Consider the following 21,454-nt stretch of genomic DNA (forward strand, 5'->3'; position numbering starts at 1 on the left):
GTATTTAGCTATTTATTGAAATGACTTTTAAAACACTGAAAATTAAATGAATAAAATACAGCTTTTTTTAATAGTAACAGTTATTATTTTAAAGCACTGAAAATTCTGTTATCCTTCAAGATATTATCATCATCACTCTCCTCCTGACTGTCTTTATTTCAAAAACGGTAGGAGATGCAGGTCTACTTGTCCTGCTCCTCCTTATTCAATTGTCCCCTGTGCCAAAACTCAACAACGACCAGCACAAAGACAGAACAGTGATAGCGCGCCAGTATGCGGAGCGCGTTATTTATTTTGAGAACGTACGTGCACCTGCGCGCTACTCATGTCCATCACTTAACAGAAATGACATGTAACATGTAAGGCTTATTGAAAAAAATATTTTCAAATGCATTTTTTACATAACACAACGAAGAAACTTATTTTTAATTTCAGTGGGAACAGTGTTGTTGGTCTCCCTTTTTAGCCAGCGCATCAAAGTCTGGATTTAGTTTTGTTGTGGCGATTCTCAGGATGGATCTGAGGTGTTGGTCAGTTAACTTGGATCTGTGGCTGGCTTTATTGACGTTCATGACACTGAACGCCTGTTCACACAAATAGGTCGAGCCGAACAAAGAGTAAAGCGCAAATGTGGAGTAATACGCTGCACCTCAACAAAGGTCAATGTATATAGAGTGCGTCATCTATTGGGAAAACGCCAGAATTGCGGGGAAAAAACGTTAACAAGGTTTATTAATATAATTTCATCAAGTTCTGCGGGCCGGATTAAAAAGTTTAACGGGCCGCATATGGCCCACGGGCCGTAGTTTGCCCATGCCTGGGTTAGCAGGTTCATTAATCACATAGGTATAATTGGGTGACATAGACTCATAGGGCCAGAAGAATCTGTTATATCTGTAAATAATAAAAGTGAAAAATAAATTAAGTGCAATCCAGGTGCAGTCTATAACCTCTGACCATCGCAGCCACCACTCATCCCACTTTCACCCCCCGAAAAGAAAACAGCTTATCCACTCATCCCTGACTGTGAACTTGGCACTTCTGATCTGTTCAGCATTTTAAAAAAGCATTAAGTTTTCCAGAAAGAAACCAGCATTTCCATTCCTTTTTCACAACCTCAGGATGTCTCAATCACTTCACAGTTGGTGAAGAACTGGCAATTTTATACTGCAGTGCTGTTCCTTCATAGTAACATTAGGTAATTAATTAGGGCACACACTGGAGAGAGATTACCCACACTTCTTGAAATAGAAGACACCATGCTCACATGAGAAAGCAGACTTGTCTCAGTTCAACGTTTCAGCTAAAACTCCTTTGGTGCTGCCCTGGAGAGTTGGTTTAGATTTTCTACTCTTTCTGGAATGGGACTTGAGTGAGCATTTCCCCCTACTCCCCCCCCCCCCCCCCGCACAGAGATCTCTGTGGTTCTCCATCTCTTGCTCGTCCTCAAGCTTAATTGTTCAACCGCAGCCCTTGAGCTCTGGTGTTTCCTCCTTAATCCATCAGGTTTACCATCAAGGTGTCAGTCCCTGATGGTGTACCTGACAGGGCTTTGAAAACCTGTGCCAACCAACTGGCGGGAGCATCCAAGAACATCTTCAATCTCTCACTGCTGTAGTCAGAATTTCCCACCCACTTCAAAAGGGCGACAATCTTACCAGTCCCCAAGAAGAGCAGGGTGAGCTACCTCAACAACTATCACCCAGTTGCATTCACATCTACGGTGATTAAGTGCTTTGAGAGATTGTTCATGGCCAAAATTAAGGACCTGTACCTGCTGCAATCTCACTGGCTCTCCATTCAGCCTTGGACCACCTAGATAATAGCAATACCTTCGTCAAGCTGCTTTTTATTGATTACAGTTCATCATTCAACACCATCATGCCCTCAGTACTAATCAATAAGCTCCAAAACCTGAGCTTCTGTACCTCCCTCTGCAAATGGATCCTTAACTTCCTCACTGGGAGATCACAGTCAGTGGGGGATCAGAAATAACATCTCCTCCTCACTGACAATCAACACCGGTGCACCTCAGGAATGTGTGCTTAACCACTGTTCTCTCTCTACACCCACGACTGTGTGCTAGGCACAGCTATAAATTTGCTGATGATACAACTATTGTTGGCAGAATTTCAGAGAGTGATGAGTTGGCATACAGGAGTGAGACAGATCAGCTGGTTGAATGGTGTTACAACAACAGCCTTGCATCCAATGTCAGTAAGACCAAGGAGTTGACTGTGGACTTCAGGAAGGGGAAGTTGAGAAAACATATGCCAGTCCTCACTGGGGGATCAGCAGTTAGCAGTTTCAAATTCCTGGGTGTCAACATCTCTGAAGATCTATCCTGAGCCCAACATATTGATCCAATTACAAAGAAGGTACAACAGCAACTACGTTTGTATATTTCATTTGGATTTTGAGGAGATTTGGTATGTCACCAAAGACGTTCGCAAATTTGGCTGCATCATCATGTGGTATGGAGGGGCCACTGCACAGGATCAGCAAAAGCTACAGCAAGTTGTAAACTCAACCAATTCCATCAGGGGTACTAGCCTCCCCAGCATTGATGACACTGTCAAAAGGTGATGCCTCAAAAGGGCTGCAACCCAGGACATCCCTGTTCTCATAGCTACCATCAAGGAGGAGGTACAGGAGCCTGAAAACACACACTCAACATTTCAGGAACAGCTTTTTCCCCTCTGCCATCAGATTTCTGAGTGGACAGTGAGCCCATGTATACTACCTCAGTATTTTTTTCTCTTTATTTTTGCTCTTTAGTTTAATTTTTACATATATTTCTTATTGTAATTTATGGTTTTTATTATTATATATTGCACTGTACTGCTAAAGCAAGCAACAAATTTTACATTTCCCAGTGATATTAAACCTGATTTTGAGCCCCCTTTTCCCCTCTCTCTTCCTTTAAGATGTTCCTTAAATTCTACATTTTTGGCTAAGCTTTTAGTTACCTGTCCTAATAGATTTTTACATAGCTGGGTATCAAATTTTGTTTGACAATTTGCAAAGTGCCTTTGGACATTTCACAAAACTAAATGGACTACAGTATTTCACAATAACAATGATTGTTGTTCAGAAAATAGTTCATTGGCTGCAGAGCATGTTGGATTGTCCTGATAAAACAATAACAAGCTGCATTAATGGACAGAGACATTAAGGCATATGAAGTCCTTTTGTAAAACATTCGCTTCTAATTGAAGTTAAAAGAAAACTTTCCTGAATAGTGTTTGCAGCCAAACATACTGTGGGAAAAAAAGTCGTTTCCTATTTGAAATGCAGGTATGTCAGCACATTCATCATGATAAGGAGTGCTGAGAAATGTGCAATTTTATCTCAAAATACAGGTAAGCACTGCCTGTCTGGGCCTGTCTGATGAAACGTGGGACCGGGGACATTTAAAAGCGTATGTGGTGGAAGTAACTACTACTGGCTTCTGTAGCAAACATATGTGGAAACTGCCCCTCTACTTTCAAACATTGAAGGCCAGATTATATAGATTTTTTTCCCCTTGACTTTCCAAATGATGTCTTCGAACAAATAATTCCAGGAGAGGACATTGTTTGGCAGTTGACTACATCCATTAACACACTTTTTTTTAGATAGTTTTACTTTCACAAGCCCACTGTCCAGATGGAATGATGAGTTAGAGATGCATCCAATACAGGGAACAAATACCTTGTCACCATCTTCTCAGCAGAAGTCCCTGATTTCAGCCTCCCTCAAAGACAGTGTAAAAGGACTCAACAGTCTGTGTAGCCCTGGAGGATGTGGCCACTTGCTCCACAAATGGAAGATGCGCAGTGCAACAGTGGCCATGTATCCCAAACCATATACCACATCATAGAGGCACATCACTTCTCCACTTGGGATCTGTATCAGGACTTTAGTGTTTGTGATAGCAGCTCACTAACATCTCATCAAGGGCAAGTAGGGCAAATAAATGCTGGCCTTCCCACTGACATCTGCATCTGGTAGCACATCCCAAATCCACAAGCTTCACCACTGAGAAGGATAAAGGCAGCAGGTGCACGAGAAGACCACCTCTTGCATATGCTTCTCTCCAAGTTGCACTTCAACCTAACTTGGAAGTGGAAACCATTCCTTCATCGTCACTACGTCTAAATCTTGGAACCTCCTTTACGACAGCACTCTGGGAGCTTCTTCACAAGGAAGGCACACCAGTGGCTCTACTTCATTAGTTAGAGAAGATTTGGTACATCATCAAAGACTCCAGCAAGTTTCGACAGGTGTACCATGGAGAGTATTCTGACTGGTTGCATCACTGTCTGATCTGGAGGCTCCAATGCACAGGATCAGAAAAAGCTGCAGAGGGTTGTAGTCTCAGCCAGCTCCATCATGGGCACTGGCCTCCCCAGTACTGAGGACATCTTCAAGAGGCGGTGCCTCCAGAAGGTGGTATCTATCATTAAACAGCCTGAGAATCTGGGACATGCCCTCTTCTCTTTACTACCATCAGGAGGAGGTACAGGACACACACTCAACATTTTAATAACAAATTTCATAACGATCCATGAACCCCTGATTACTACCTCACTATTTTGCTCTCTGTTACACTGTGTGTGCATATAATATATTTTATTGTAACTTATAAGAATTTTTAATGTATTGTATGGTCCTGCTACCTCAAAACAACAAATTTCATGAGATACGTCCGTGATAATAAACCTGATTGCAATGGCTAATCGTCACCTTCTGAAGGGCAATAAATGATGTGAGAGTAATTAAATCTCTTACAATGGGCACAAAAGTTGCTTGTTGATAATCTGTTCACCAACCAGCAGCTCCTCCACCACCAGGGCAACTGGATGTGGTCTCCAACTGGACAACCAGATATGTTTAAATATGTCTCCCTTCTCTGTCCTTGGTGCCTCAGTATGAGGCACTGATACAAACTGTTCAAAGCTGTTAATCCCTCAGGAATAGGAGGTTAAAGGAGTTGTTCCTGGTCAAACTGTTGCTTGCCTCCATTATTCCTCCAGGGGCTGGTGCATTGTGGCCCTCTCAGTTTAATATTTACACTGATCTTTCTTGCTGCCAAGGTAGCTAAATAAAAGACCAGAATTAAAATTTAAAGGACACTTGGACAGGTACATGGATAAGAACAGTTTAGAGAGAGATGTGTCAATTGGGACTAGCCTTAGATGGGAATCTTGGCCAGCATGGACCTGTTAGGCCAAAGGGCAGTTTCCATTCTGTATGTCTCTGTAGTTGATTTGTTGTATTGTGTAGAAATAGCACTTCTATTGCAACACATGTTCGACTGGTTGAAGCTCAGTGGCATAGTGAAGTTTACAAATTGTTTCTCAGCCTCTGGGAGCTAGCTTCCAAAGAACGTTGCACTGACATTTCAAAAACCAGCTCTCTCTGCTAACTTGGCTGCCACTGGGACTTTCTACCCAGTTTCTTGTGGGTGTAGAATAGAAAAAGAAAAATTCTTGTTCTGTTTACAGCATTCTCATACTTTAATGCCAAGTCTGTCTTAGTCAGCAAAGCATAGGAGAAAATTGAGACAGTTCTCCCAAATACAACAACAGTGAACTTAAACAGTACATCCAACTTAGTAAATACCCCAAGGTGCATTCCAGGAGTGATTATCAATCAAAAATTGATAAAAGCTGCATGAAAGAAATTGGAGATGATTTATTAAAGTTCAAAGTAAATTTATGATCATACTACGTATTGGGGGTGGCACGGTAGCATAGAGGTTAGCACAAAGCTTTACAGTACAGGATACCTGGGTTCAATTCCCATTGCTGTCTGTAAGGAGTTTGTACGTTCTCCCCGTGACCTCGTGGGTTTTCTCCAGGTGCTCTGGTTTCCTCCCACAATCCAAAGACATACCGGGTAGCTTAATTGTTCATTGTAAATTGTGCCATGATTAGGATTAGGGTTAAATCGGGGTTGTCCGTGGTTGTTGGGGGTGCAGCTTGAAGGGCCAGAAGGACCTAGTCCATGCTGTGTCTCAAAATAAACAAACAAATAAATAAATAGTCACAATATGCAACCCTGAGATTCATTTTCTTGCAGGCATTCACAACAGAACAAAGAACTACAATAAAATCAATGAATAGCAATATTTGGTGTTAGAGGTGGGTTTTAAAGAGCATTCTAAAGGGGCGATGGGGGACATAGAGATTTAGCAAGGGGATTTCAAAGCTTAGGCCCAAGTAGCTGAAGGCACAACTGTTAGTGGAGTGGGGGAGAAGGGGTGGCAGTGGGAGTTGCTGTCTAAAATGAACAAGAGGGCAAATTTGGAGGAGCAGTGAGGTCTCTGAGGTAGGAGGGGCTGGAGGAGATTACAGAATATTGGTAATGACATTAAATTGGATGAGAGCAGAACACAGGAAGTCAAAAGTTTAATGTAGTATGGACTGTCTTCTGAGAGGGTAGTAAAGTATTTTGAGTGTACATTGAATTTAATCTTTTTCATACCGTTGCTGTCCTTATGCTTAATGGGACAGTGCAGAGGGAGCTTTACTCTGGATTGAACCCGTCCATTGTATAGTACATCCCCTTGCAGATCTAACATTGGCTTCTTTACCCCACAGTCAATCCGGGAGGTTACTGGCTACCTGCTCGTGGCACTGAATCAGTTTGAGTATCTTCCTCTGGAAAATCTGCGAATTATCCGTGGTACAGCACTCTACGATGACAAGTACGCACTCTCTGTGATCCTCAACTACCGGAAAGATGGAGTTCAAGGGCTGAAGCAGCTTGGCTTTAAACATCTGACAGGTAAGATCTTTGGACAGGTGGGCAAGAGGAATTGGAGAGGGACTCCCGGGGAGTAGTGAGTGCTCTGGAACCATAGTCTACATCATTGCCTTGGCAAAGACTTAAGATACCTTTGGAGCACTTTACAGACGCTGTGACATTATGGTTTCCTTTGCTCTGCCTGGTTGAAGGGTATACCTTTTGTGAGCACAGAGGAGCTTAGGAGGCCAGATCTTGGCAGTATGGACCTGGACAGGAACCTTGCATTTCTACAAAAGCAACCAACATCTCTGAGCCTGATGTTACCTTATACCACACAGTAACCATTAGATTAGCTGCTAGTGCTCAGATACTGAAGCTAGCTCAAGTTTTAGTGAAGACCCTCCACCTTCCCATAATCAACCTGGGGGAAAAGGGGCTATTTTTGCATCGAGTAAGTGCCTTTGTGCTTCCCTCCAGCTCTCTGTTAAAGATGTGGTTTGGATGACAGGTCTAATTAAAAGATTTATTTGTTGAGACTTTTGCAATGAGTCAGTGAGAGAATTACAGTTTCTGTCAAACCAGATTTTCAGCCATGGAGCAGAACTGGAGCCAAATTTCACCTCAAACTAGGCAACAGGCTCTGTGGAAGCAGCCAGTCCAAAGGTTGTTGTTTGCTCTGCCACAGCCTCAGCCAAAACAAACTGCCCCCGTCCTACTCACCAGCTCCCCTCACCTATTCTGAGACCCTTCACACTGCCATCATCCCTCTCAACCTCCATTCCTCTCCCCAAAAATTCTCCTTATCCCACTCTCACACTAACTCCACTCTCCTGCTGTCACTCCAACTCATTCCCACCATTCCATTCCTCCCCACCTCACACTTCTCCAACCAGGTCACATACCCATAACAACTAGAATCAGAATCCGAATCACTTTATGGCCAGTATGTGAAGCATGCCAGAATTGATTGCATTTCAGTGCCAAGCATAAAACACAGGACAGCACCATAACAGACAACACAATAGCAACCAACAGTTTACAGGACAATAGTGCAAATAGTCATGAGCAGTCAACAAGTAGCAGAACGGTCACATGCACAAACATCTTAAATAAACGTGAACACACAAACAGACTCAATAATTATCAACAGAACAAGGAGAGCAGGAAAGAGCATTTAATGGATGTTGTGCAGGGACAGTTAGAGTATTACACCTGAGTGAATTTTGTTGAGAAGCTGGACAGCTACAAGAAAGAAACTTCAGAGAGGATGTGTAGCCCTGGTGGTGATCAACTTGCAGCGTCTCCCCGATGGCAATTTGATGAATAGGTGACTGTTAGGGTGGGTGGAGTCAGCAGTAAATTTTTCAGCTCTTTTCTTTGTCCTGGCAATGAACAGGTCTCCTAATATCAGTAATTTTCTCTAATGAGTGGCTCACTGCAATCTGGACTTGGAGAGTGAGGAGGTGGCGGACGTAGAGTGATAGAGGTGGTCACAACACTGTCAACGATGGCTGAATAAAAATTCATCAGGATACACCCTGAGACGTTAAATTTCCTAAGCTGGTGTAGGAAGAGCAATCTCCGCTGGGCTTTCCTCGTGATGAGTGTAATGTGCCTGTCCCACTTCAATGTATTTATAGGTAATGGTAGACCCCAGAAGTTTGAATGACTTAACCCCAGACACAGCCTGACCATTAACTTCCAAGGGGGGTGTGGGGGAGGCAAGTAGGGGGTTGTCAGCAGAAGTCAATCCTCGTTTCCACTGTCTTGATAGCATTAAGCTCCAAGTTGTGATGAGCACACCATGCTGCAGAACAGTCTACCTTTCTTTGATAGCAGCTTGTATCATTATTAGAGATGAGACTAACTACAATCATATCGTCCGCAAACTTCAGGATTTTAATGGTTTGCCTGTGGAGGTACAGTCATCTGTTATAAAGTGAGAACAAGAGGGGGTGAAAGAAGACGGCCCTGGGGAGAGCCTGTGCTTATAGACATTGGATCGAACAAGTAGGAGCCCAGCTTTGCATGCTGCTTCCTTCCTGTTATAAATTTGTTATCCACTGACGGATATTGTGGGCTACAGCTAGGGTACAATCCACATCCGAAGTCTGCCAGTAAGGTTCTCTTTACATATGTCAGTGATGGAGCAGACCCTTATCATTATCCCATCCTCCTGGTTAAAGTCACAGGGCAATGTGAGAAGATGATGTGGGTCTGTGTGAACAATATTATATAACATCCGGCAGAGAGATAAGATTAGATTAGCTTTATTTGTCACACATATATCAAAACATACAGTGAAATGCATTGTTTGTGTCAACAACCAACACAGTCTGAGGATGTGCTGGTGCAGCCCATGACTGTCGCACATTTTGTACACTGGACATAGTAATTATCAGGATGTTTTTCTTTTTGATGAGCTTTATTTATTTGTCACATGTACGTCAAAACATACAGTGAAATGCGTCATTTGCGTCAAATCAAATCAACGAGGATTGTGCTGGGGGCAATCCACAAGTGTCGCCAACCACGCTTCCAGTGCCAACATAGCATGCCCACTTACTAACCCGTATGTCTTTGGGATGTGGAAGGAAACCGGAGCACCCAGAGGAAACCCACGTGGTCACGAGGATAAAGCACAAACTTCTTGCGGGCAGTGAACCTTGATCACTAGCACTGTAAAGTGTTACGCTAACCGCTATGCTACCGTGCTGCTCTATTATTGGTGTTACTTTCAACTGTTAGTCTGAGCAGGTGAGCTGGGGGTTCCAGTCAAGGATAACAACAACTTTCAGTCATACAGAATGGCAAACATCTAGCAAGGTGTCTGTAGGGATTGGGACAGAGTTTAGGAAGCACAAGAGTTCACGAGACTATTAACAAATCAAATAAAACATTTGATACTGAGTCACATAAGGAGATATTGGAACAGGCAAGCAAAAGCTCAATCAGTGATGCAGGTATTGAGGAAAATCTAAGGATTGGAAGTGTGGATTAGGAAGGGAATTCCAGAGCTTGGGGCCGAGGAAGCTGAAAGCATGGTTGCCAGCGGTGGGAAAACAAAATCTAAACTAAGGTCATTAGGCAAAGATGTTGCTGTCTGCAGTTACAAATATCACTTCTGCGTGGTCATTCTCACAGGGTGGCCTCCTGTCTTGCATAAAGATGGTTTTAAATTAAACTCCGTGACCAACTCACTGCAAAAAGCCTTTTATTCTTAGACTTCTTCCTCAGCTGCCCCTTTCCCCCATCCCCACCCCCCAAGATTTAGGCTACGTCCACACTACACTGGATAAATCCGTAACCGAAGCTTTTTCTCTTAGTTTTTACCCTCCGTCCACACTAAAGCGGCGTTTTCGTCCCCCGAAACCGGAGATTTTCAGAAACGCTCTCCAGGGTGTGTAATTTTGAAAACGCTGCTTGGCCGGAGCAGTGTGGACGGGGTAACCGGAGAAATCTAAAAGTGCTGTTATGATGTGCCCAAACAGATTGTGGGGGCAGCGTGCCATTTCATTGTTTTCTTGAACGCAACCTAACTATTTCAGAACAGACGGCAACCGAGACTGAAGCCAGAAGAGTTAGAAATGTACTCACCAAATACTTTGACCCATAACTTACTGAATAAATAAGTATACTCACTTTGCTCTGTTTTCTGTCCTTGCTCGTATGAAGGTGGTTTACCTATTTATGCAAGTACTTCTCTGACAATAGATGTGTAACAGCCTAATATAACATTGTATGGAAGTACAAGATAATACTGATGCAGACATGTTTTATACATTTAACAAGGTGCTTTATTAATACAACAGAGTTCATCAGTTTTTCAATGTTCATCGTCAGCCGGGCAATAATGTCTGTGAACTCCCTGTCAGTTGCCTCCATACGCTCCAGTATTTTTTTTAACTTTTAAGTCCTCCTGCATGAGAGCCAACAGCTGTCTGTCGTTTAAGTTTTTCTAGTCTGTAACTGCACAAACGCACATGTCCACAGCGAGATTCGACACCAAACATGTTACTTGTTTTCGGTAGGTATGTCCTGCGCATGCGCAGCAAGAGGAGATTCGCCCAAACATCCGTCTTAATGCGGACAGAGATATTTTTAAAAACGCATAGTGTGGATACCTATCATTTTTAAACGAAACCGGCGTATTCAAAATTATCCGGTCTAGTGTGGACATAGCCTTAATCAACTCCTGAGAACCATCTACTTAACAGCACATTGTGTTATCAGTAGAAAGATCCCCATTTAAAAGACTGAAACAAAGAATTATCATATAAATGGTGAAAAGGTAATGTTTAGCTATCAAGTAGTAGTGTTTGTGTGTTTACAAAGATTGAGATCCCTGCACCCTCCCATTTTCTTCACTTTAGGCTTGAGCTACTTTTTGCTTATGATGCACAGTTCTAGGATATTGCACAGTTGCTTGAAAATCAGGCTGGCTGGGACCATCCACACACTTGTCCCCAGCCCGCTGTCCACTCATTGTGGAGAAGTGGGAGCAGAAGTAGGTCAATTGGCTCCTCATCTGCTCTATTATTCGGTAAGGTCACACCTGATCCAACACTTTTCCACACATACACATATACTCCAACCAGAGCTTGCACTTAAATGGCACAGGATAAATATTGGCTTCAGGGCACTAGGGAGAATTATGTTGCTTCTCTCCAAAATAGTGGCCATAGTATCTTCCACATCCATTGGGTTTGACATCTCTTAAGTATTCCCTCTGGCCTGGATTCCTGTGTTTGAGTCTGTGCAGAAGGATTTCAATCCACAACTTCTAAATTCTGCTAAGAGTGTAGCCCACTCAGCCACAGGTAGCACTTAAATCTTAGAACATAGAAATATTAAGCACATTATAGGCCCTTCGGCCCAGAATGTTGTGCCGACCACGTAACCTACTCTAGAGACTACCTAGTATTACCCTACCGCGGAGAGCTCTTATTTCTCTACGCTCCCTATACCTATCTAAGAGTCCCTTAAAAGACCCTACTGTATCCACTTTCACCACCGTTGCTAGCAGTGCATTCCGTACACCCACCACTCTCTGTGTGGAAAGACTTACCCCCTGACATCCCCTCAGCACCTAATTCCAAGCTCCTTAAATTATGCCCCCTCGTGTTAGCCATTTCAGCCCTGGGAAACAGCCTCTGACTATCCACACAATCAATGACTCTCATCATTTTATACACCTCTCATCCTCCATCGCTCCAAGGAGAAACGGTCAAGTTCACTCAACCTATTCTCATAAGGCATTCTCTCCAATCCAGGCAACATCTAGTAAATCCCCTCTGTACCCCTTCTATGGTTTCCACATCCTTTCTGTAATGAGGTGACCAGAACTGAACACATTACTCCAAGTAGGGTCTAACTAAGGTCTTATATAACAGTAACATTACCTCACGGCTCTTGAACACAATCCCACGGTTGATGAATGCCAACACACCATACGCCTTCTTAACAAAACTGTCAACCTGCGCAACAGCTTTGAATGTCCAATGGACACGGACTACAAGATCTTTCAGGTTCTCCACACTACCAAGAGTTTTGCCCTTCTATCTTCAAATTTGACCAACTAAAATGAACCACTTCACACTTATATGGTTTGAACTCCATCTGCCACTTCTCAGCCCAGTTTTGCATCCTATCACTGTCCCACTGTAATCTCTGACAGCCTTCCACACTATCCACAACACCTCCAACCTTAGTGTCATCAACAAACTTACTAATCCATCCATCTACTTCTTCATCCAGGTCATTTATAAAAATCACAAAGAGGAGGGAGTCCCAGAACAGATCCCTGTGGAACACCACTGGTCACCGATCTCCATGCAGAATACAAACCATCTACAACCACCCTTTGCCTTCTGTGGGCAAGCCGATGCTGGATCCACAAAGCAAGGTCTCCTTGGATCCCATACCTCCTTACTTCATGAAGGAGCCTTGCATGGGGAACCTTATCTTAATCAGGACTATGAGCCCTGGCTAGTTATCTTTTCCTTTCTGTTGCTCAGCATTCCTGAAACCCGAACTCGAGGTCAAGCAAATAACTGAGTCTGTGGCTTTGCTTGTCCATAGGACTGTCTGTAACACATTTTTGTAACCTAGAGTGACATTAGTGAAGTCTCCATGTGTGCCTATTGAAATACTCAACAGTATCATGTGCAGTCACACTTTGAAAGGCTTGATTAGATGTGGATATTGGCCGTGGTGCATGATTCTTTTAACCACAAAGGTCTCTAGGGCAGATATTTATTTTCTTCTAGCCAGGTAATGAACACTGAAGGAAGAACACATTCACCATCAGATAGAGGAATATTGTGAGAAAGTTTGTTGATTTGGAAGACTGATAACTGAAATAGAATGGTATTTTAGATATTTCAAGAATAATCTTCTATCATAAAGAACATCTGTAGTCTATATAAACTGTGTTCCAATTGCAATACTTTGAGCTGAGGTTTTACTAGAATTTGGCAACTCTTGTGCTCATACTCCAAGCAATACTTATTCCCTGCATTAGCCAAAAAATAAAATTCTCTCTTGCATCTTCTTGGACTTCCAACAATCGTTATTTCATTTCTTTACTTATGCTATTCCATTCGGTTTTTTTTGTGCTCTGCAGAGATTCTGGTGGGAGGTGTATATCTGGAATCCAACAAATTTCTGTGCCACACGGAGTCAATTGATTGGGCTGACATCCTACACAAGCCAAAGGAGAGAATGGACTTCAATGAGACAAAGGATGCCATCAAAGGCTGTGAGTACTACACCCAAACAACTAGGGGTAGCAACTTTGGAATCTGCGCTTTTATAAACTTGCACAATAAATTGGTCTTGGTTTTTATTCATATCTGTGTTTCACTTAAGGTTAGCATTTATTGCCAATCAGTAACTCCCCTTGATGTACTCATGGTGAGGGAGGGAGGGGGAGGGAGTTCCTGAGTTTAGGCTCAGCAGTGATGAAGGACCAGTGACATATTTCCAAGTAAAGATGTTGTGTGACTTGAAGAGGAATTTATTTATTTAGTCAAATTTATTGTCATCTTGCCAGGTGCTTGCAGGAGTATCACAGGCATTCAGTATCAGATAAGCAACATTCACAAAACATATATTAAACATAAATGCAAAGTTTTTACAAGAAAACATAATTAGTGCAAAGTGGTCATAGTGTTGCTAAACTGTAATGATTAGGGTTTTACCAGTTGGTTCAAAGACCGAATGGAGGGAAATAGCTGGTCTTGAACTTGGTGTTTGGGACTTCAGGCTTCTGCCCTATGGTAACTGTGAAATGATGCATAACCCCAAACCTGCAAGTGGTGCTTTTCCATGCACCTGTCGCCCTTATCATGGGTTTGGGCATGTTGTAGCAGCAGCCATGGTAAGCGACTGCAGTGCAGTTTCTGTAGATGGTATGCCCCGCGGCCACTGTCCACTGGTGGTGCAGGGATGACTGTTTAAGGTGGAGGTTGAGGTTCCATTCAGGCAGGCTATGTCCTGGAAGGTGTGGAATTTCTTGAGAATTGAAGATATCCAGGCATGTGGAAAGTATTCCATCACTTTCATGACTTGAGACTTGCAGATCAAGGATTTTGTTCAAACCTGATGTTCAACTCACTAAAGTCTGTGCTGGGGACTTTTTGACAATCTCCTTATGCGTTTTCTGCTTCTCTTCATCTCCATCCCTCTCAAGGGCATTGAATCAAGCTTAACTGCTAGTTCTGATCCCTCCCTTTCAATCTGGTCCTGGCAAATCTCATAGCTAATAACAAAGCCAGGTGTGGCAGCAGCTCCAGCACAGACGTGACGGATGGAATGGCCTCCTCCTTTACAGAAACATTACTTTCAGAAGAAAGCCAGGTCCAAAATTAAATGTGCATGACTGGTTTAGTTTGTTCATCTGTTACTTAATCGCTCAATTTCCAGTTTATCATTATAATGTCATTGATTCTTTGGGCTACGTGTTTTTGATTTATAATGATGATTATTTCCTGCTTTTCAGGTTCCCAGTGTCATCCATCTTGTAAAGGACATTGCTGGGGCCCGAGTGAGTTAGACTGTCAGATCTGTAAGTAATTGTTACTGCAAAGTGCATTGTTAATGGATTGGATGTGAGATAGCGAAAATATGCAGAGGAGTGCACTGTGATTCACCTATACTTTTTTTTTAAAAGGACGTGTGTGAGCTCTGTTCTGCTGTGCAGGGGAGCTGGTGTGAATCCTTGCTGTCAGCTGGAGCTCCTGCAGCAATGAATCATCCGGTGCCTGGTGTGGAGGGTCAGCATATGGGGGCCCTTCTGCTTAGTAGTAAGGTGTCCTCAGCAGCGAAGTCTGCAAGCACCTGGATCCTACAGCCTCCCTCAACATCTCCCATCGGGTGATTCCCACTCTCTTTGTCTGTGCGGTTTCTCTATGGTAACAAGCTGCATGGTGCTCACTGGCACTTAATATTGAACTTAAAAGTTTCAGATAAAATCTCAGCTTCCCACACACTTTTTCCAGTTATGTACCTGGACTACTTACCTTAATATTCTTTTGTCCAATTGCCATTTTTCAAGCAATTGTTGGCAACTTGGTTTGCACCCTATCACAGATATTCCCTCTGTTCCCTCTACCCTTCCTCCTCTCTGCAGCTAAGGTTGTGGTCCTCTTGGAGTCTGTTAGCAAAATGTTGTTTCAGTCAGACAAGCCAACGCACAGTATTTCCTAGGAAGCAGTTGGTGTTGGAGGGTGAATGGCAGCTATCACCATTTGTCTAGGTGACACAGCAGTGTGTCTGGGATGAAACCATTCAATATTAAAGTGATTTACACACAATTTCTCAAAATGAATGGGAGTTGTATTTGTAAACATGCCAAATCCTTTCAGACACACAAAACTCCTAGTAATTATAGATTGTCTATAAATTAGTGTCAACTTGAACTGAATTGGCAGGTTGTGATTGCTTTATTCCAAGATTTGAAACCTCATTCTGAATTAATGTGTGATTTACCAGACTGGTGAAGTCTCACCAGGTCAGGGATGTACTTTCTGGATTAGTTGTTTCACTGAAAACCTGATTGAATTGTTGGTTGGGGTAAAATAAAACTGCTGGAGAAGAAAAAAGTTTGCTTAGTGTCCTGGCTAGCATTGCTTTAAGCAGTCTCGCTCACCAAAGATTAAGTGATAGGTTCGGGAGTAGACCATTCACACCCTTGAGCCTGCTTCACTATTCAGTACTATTTATTTAGAGATACAGCGCAGAAGGGGCCCTTCCGGCCCACTGAGCTGCACAGCCCAGCAACCCACCAATTTAATCCTAGCCTAATCATGGGACAATTTACAATGACTAATTAACCTAGCAACCGGTACGTCTTTGGACCATGGGAGGAAACCGGAGCACCCAGAGGAAACTCACCTGCACACGGGAAGGAATGTACAAAGTTGCTTACAGACAACGTTGGGATTGAACTCCAAACTCCAGTGCCCCAAGCTGTAATAGCGTCGTGCTAACCGCTACGCCAGTATGATTGCAGCGGATCCCCTAACTTAAACCCATTTTTCCAATATCCCTTTGAATTTCATGGAGTTCAAAAGTCTCTGAATCTCGGCCATGAATGCTCAGTAACTGAGTCTGGAATTGGTTTATTATTGTCCCATATACCAAGATACAATGAGAAGCTCATCTTGTATACTGTTCATACAGTGCATCGAGGTAGAACACAGTAAAGCAATAACAGAATGCAGAATAAAGTGTAACAGCTACAGAGATAGTGCACTGCAGGCACTTTCAGTGTGCAAGATCATAACGAGGTAGACTGTGAGGTTAAGAGTCCAGCTTATTGTTCTAAGGAACTATTTTGTAGTCTTAGGTCAAGAACTCCAAGGTTTCATCATCCTCTGAGTGAAGAACTTTCTCCTCGTCTCAATCCTGAGTGGTTCGATCCCTATAGAGAAGCTGTGTCTCAAGTTCAAGATCCTTTAATCTGAGGAAATGGACACTCAGTCAGTCCCTCCCTGAGTCCTATATATTAAATGTTATTCTGTTTCAACCTCGGAATCTTATATAACTTACAGAAAAAAAAACTTATTTCAAAAAAGGCAGAACGCTGATATCTGACCTAAACCTAAATCTTGATCTCAAGGGTGTGCTTAAGAAGTGAGAAAATAAAAAGAGCTAATTTTTAAACTGGATTGGATCTAACATTAATCTGGAATTTATTGCCTTTCCAAAAGATGCATATTTGGCTCCTCCTATAGGTTATTTGGTTCACACTGCAATGGTTGACCCTCACAGGCCAGCTCACTGAATCAGAATCAGGTTTATTATCACTGACATACACTCGGCAGCCACTTTATTAGGTACATCTGCTCATTAATGCAAGTATCTAATCAGCCACTCATTTTGCAGCCACTTAATCCATAAAAGCATGCAGACATAGTCAAGAGGTTCAGTTGTCATTCAGAGCAGACTTCAGAATTGGGGAAGAAATGTGATCTGAGTGACTTTGAGCATGGAATGACTGTAGGTGCCAGACAGGGTGGTTTGCATATTTCAGATTGCTGATCTCCCGGGATTTTCTCACACAACAGTCTCTAGAGTTTACAAAGGATGGTGCAAAAAACATCCAGTGTGTGCTAATGAGAAACACTTGACGTTCTGAGCCTGTGATCCTTTGTTACTACTGTGAAATATTCATAATAATTTTGACAGTAGGGCGCTGAGAGACTGTTTCCTCAAGGTGGCGAGTTTACAGCTGGGGGTGGGGAGACAGTGTATTAAGATGAGGAACTGCCCATTTCAGATGTAATTTTTTTCACCCTTTGCTTCTCTGCCCCTGAGGGCTTGGTTGTTGAGAACATTCAGGTTATTTGTATGTTTTTGAGCATAAGAATCAGCTAGGAAGGTAGGTCAGCTGTGATTGCATTGACTAGCAGAGCAGGACTGAGGAGCTGAATTACCAATTCCTGCCCATGCATTTGAAAGATGTTCACTTGTGCGAACCGAAGTACATCTGCCCCCTGGGGACCTGAGCAGGAATCAATGCTGTCGGGAAAACGATGAAGGAGCACAAAAGCCGCGATGATTCTGACTTTGCTCTCCTTTTCTCCCCCCACCAGTGACTAAATCAGTGTGTGCTCCTCAGTGTAATGGCCGATGCTTCGGACAGCACAATCCAAGCGAGTGCTGCCACAGCGAGTGTGCTGGGGGCTGCTCCGGCCCCAAGGATACCAACTGCTTCGTAAGTCCTTCTGTGAGAGAGAAAGAGAGTGAGATGTCGAAGTGTTGGGATGGACAGTAGCCTTTGATGGACTTTAGATCGTGGTCTCTGGGGACTTTGCTATTGCTTGCATGGTGGGTGGTGGGGGTTTGATGCTTTAGCTGGAGTAAGTGAGGGGAGGGGTGGGTTGATGCTTTTGCTGCTGCTTTTGTGTGTGGGGGGCTTTGCAGTTCTCATGTTTTCTGTCCTTCATTCTTTGGGGTTTTTCTTCTGTTTCTTGGATGTCTGGGGAGAGTAAGAATTTCAGGTTCTGTACATTCTCTGCTATTAAATTGAACCATTGAAATTCTGGCTTTGCAAAAGTGACTACAATTCCAGAGCACATTGCTCGTCATGAAGCACTAAGCTCACTTTAGAATCTGAAGTCTTCATTTTAACCGTGTGAATTCTGATACAAAAGAAAAGCCTGCACTGGAAATTGGAAAGTGTTGGAGAAGCAGTTCAGCAATATCTGTGGGGAGAGAGAAATTGAGTTAATGTATCAGGTCAATTTGAAACATGAACCTTGCTTTATTTTTCCTGTTTACCTGAATGCCGGGCAATTTTGGGTAACTGATTCCGATGCTCACTGCCGATAGAAAATCTTTCTGAAGCAGGGATTGACAGAGTCCCAAAGAGTGAAGTAAGCACCAAGAGACAGTATGACAGTGATCAAAGATCTAATGAGGACTGTTGGCATGGAAGCAGCTGGCTTGGGTGGGGTCCGAAGAGACATAGTGTGAGCAACTGTGAGTGGAAAGATGTGAAGGCTTTGGAGAAAGTGCGGAAGAGATTTGTTAGGATCATTCTGGGGATGAAGGACTTTGGTGATCTGGATACACTGAAGAGGCTGGGGTTGTTCTCCTTGGAACCAGGAATGTGTGAGTAGATCTGAACAGGACAAAGAGAAGCAGTTCCCATTGATGGAAGGAGTGAAGAACAAGATATCATAGAATGAAGGTGGTTAGGAAAGTGACATGAGGGAAAACTAGTAAATGGTTATGGTTTAGAATGCACTGCCAGGGTAGTAGTTTATCAATCCAAAGAAAGCTAGATATTTATCAAAAAGAAAAGAATTAAGAGAGAGAACAGAGGCTAGCTTTATTGCTCTTCCACAAAGTCAGTATTGACTCAATAGATTGAATGGCTTCCTTCTGTGTTGAAACCATCTTATGATTTTGTGACTCATGGAAGAATGAATATAGCTAAGACTGAGCATGTGCTGGTGGCTGAAGAAAAAGAAGGATAATGGAGCTTTACGAAGTGAGTCGGGGTGGCTGAGGTGAAGAACCATTGCAGGGAGCACATGTCCGCAGTGTACCCAAGCATCAGAGTGCAAGTGGGCAATTTTTTAATGCTATTCTGATTGTTCCCAATGATGGTTCTGTTCCCATAGGCATGCAAACGCTTCAATGACAGCAATGCTTGTGTTCCAGTCTGTCCACAACCATTAATTTACAACAAGCAGTCCTATCAGCTGGAGCGCAACCCTGACACCAAGTACATGTACGGATCTTTCTGCGTGAAGAGCTGCCCTGGTAAGTACATTGAAGTTTCCATGAAATGTCTCCCACTCTCTGATCCCTGGGAACTGCACCGTCATCAGGTGGTGTTGCACAACGATCTGAGATGTGCATATCCAACTGTTGGACAACGTAAGCTAATGATGGCTTCCTCAAAGAGAGAACATGATGTCCCTTATTTTTCTTTTACCCCTGACATAACCAAGTGTTACACCTACCCCTCTCTCCTCCACCCAAGTGGTGTCCAGACAATTGGCTAACTCAACAGAAGGGCATGGAAACTGCAACTTTCTGATCTGACCTAGTGAGTTTTGTTCCTTCTAATGCTTGCAATCAATACCCACAGAGAGTGGCAGAGAAGTTTCATAGAAACTGTTGTATAGGAGGAGCCATTTAGCTCATAATGCCTGGGCCAGGCTCTTTACAGAGAATATTCCCACTCCTTTGCTCTTTCTTCTGAGAGCTCCTGTTGAATTTGCTGTGACTGTCCTTTTTGGAAAAGGGTCAAGGGTCACAGCAACATAGTAAGTTTAAAAAAATAATTCCCCCGCATCTCTCTGCAGGTTGTATAAACTGCTGAACACCATCACGCTAGTGAAAAATGTCATATTTCCACGTCTGCAGGGGACATAAAGCTAACTGCCAGTTTAATATCTCAGTGGTGTTTGGTTTCTGTCACAGCCGATTCAGTGTCACACAGTTTAGGAGCCAGTTCCTGCAAATCACTGAGCCCATGAGGCAGAGCATGAAAAAGATAAGAAATTGGGGTAGGAGGAGGTCATTTGGCCTCTCAGACTGTTCTACCATTCATCAGCCATTCTCTCCTTTTCCTGGTGTAACCCCCTGGGTCGCCTCAGGCTCGCTCAGCTCGTTCTCGTCTAGGGGGAGCAGCCTTCGGCCCCACCAAACTGGGTAATCAGCTGGTGTGGATGCTGTGTGATGTCCCCGCCTCGCCCAAAAACAGACAGTACACCATAAGCGATTAAATGAGTACAATTTATAAAGGTTACTATAACTAAGTGATTAAAAACGATACAGTATATATGAAGAGAAAAAATAAAGAAAAGGCGCCAAACTTATCAAAGTTCAAACCACTTCGTGCACAACCGTTGGAGCTCAATTACTGAAGTCTTCTGCCCACCATTCGATCCCCTCCGAACTCCTCGACTCGCAGCTCAGGACCCTCCGAGTGGTCAACCAGGTACATCTAGCTTCATCCCCCCTCCTCGGAATGCCTCCTGGCCTCGGACCCCCGCTTGGGGTCTGTTCCTCGCCCAGCTTACAGCATTGCGTCCTCTCTCTCGACCCCCTCGCGCCGATCTGCCCAAAAGCCGGTCAACAAAAGCTTACAGACTCAGAAGAAAGAACATTAATCCCCATTTGGTTTACAAAGTAATACCATTCTCGTTATCAGTAAATTTTAACCCAAACAAGCTTCCAGCACTCTCTCGCAACAAAGGAGCATTCCTGCTTTTAACAAAACAAAGAAGCCCTTTTGATTACATACACAGTAACAAAGAAAAAAGAAGAAGCCCCCTTTACACTGGTTCCTTGATTTCTTAAAGTAGAAATCTGTTGAATTACCTCAATAACTAGGCCTCCATGGCCTTTTGATGCAGAGAATTCCATAGATTCTCCACTCTCTGGGTGAAAAAAACTGTCCTTATCCTGAACAACAAATCCTTTATTTTGGGACTGTTCTCAGGGCCATTCTCTGTTTTTGTTTAATCTTGCAGCGAACTTCATTGTGGACCAGAGCTCGTGTGTCCGTATCTGCCCCAGTGGCAAGACGGAGGTCGAGAAAAATGGGGTAAAGATGTGTGAGCCCTGTCAAGGCCTGTGCCCTAAAGGTGAGCGCACAAGAGCTTAGACTCCTCCTTTTCCTCAGCAGGTTGCCTGGGCAACAGATATGATTTCCATTGTAATGTTAATTGTAAGGAGGGAGACAAGCAAAAAG

At 43.3% G+C, this 21,454-nt stretch overlaps 1 protein-coding gene across 4 annotated transcripts in view; it reads left to right on the forward strand.

Annotated features, from left to right (window-relative positions):
* Positions 1-21,454, forward strand: part of erbb3a (erb-b2 receptor tyrosine kinase 3a) — a 144,241-nt gene that overhangs the window by 63,864 nt on the left and 58,923 nt on the right. For all 4 annotated transcript variants that reach the window (XM_059955914.1, XM_059955913.1, XM_059955916.1 and 1 more), the window contains exons 3-8: positions 6,588-6,774; positions 13,361-13,495; positions 14,738-14,803; positions 17,835-17,956; positions 19,371-19,512; positions 21,234-21,347. In XM_059955914.1, the coding sequence (XP_059811897.1) occupies positions 6,588-6,774; positions 13,361-13,495; positions 14,738-14,803; positions 17,835-17,956; positions 19,371-19,512; positions 21,234-21,347 (766 nt within the window). The remainder of the gene's footprint in view (positions 1-6,587; positions 6,775-13,360; positions 13,496-14,737; positions 14,804-17,834; positions 17,957-19,370; positions 19,513-21,233; positions 21,348-21,454) is intronic.

The sequence above is a fragment of the Hypanus sabinus genome, chromosome X1 (genome assembly GCF_030144855.1).
Source record: "Hypanus sabinus isolate sHypSab1 chromosome X1, sHypSab1.hap1, whole genome shotgun sequence".
NCBI lineage: Eukaryota > Metazoa > Chordata > Chondrichthyes > Myliobatiformes > Dasyatidae > Hypanus > Hypanus sabinus.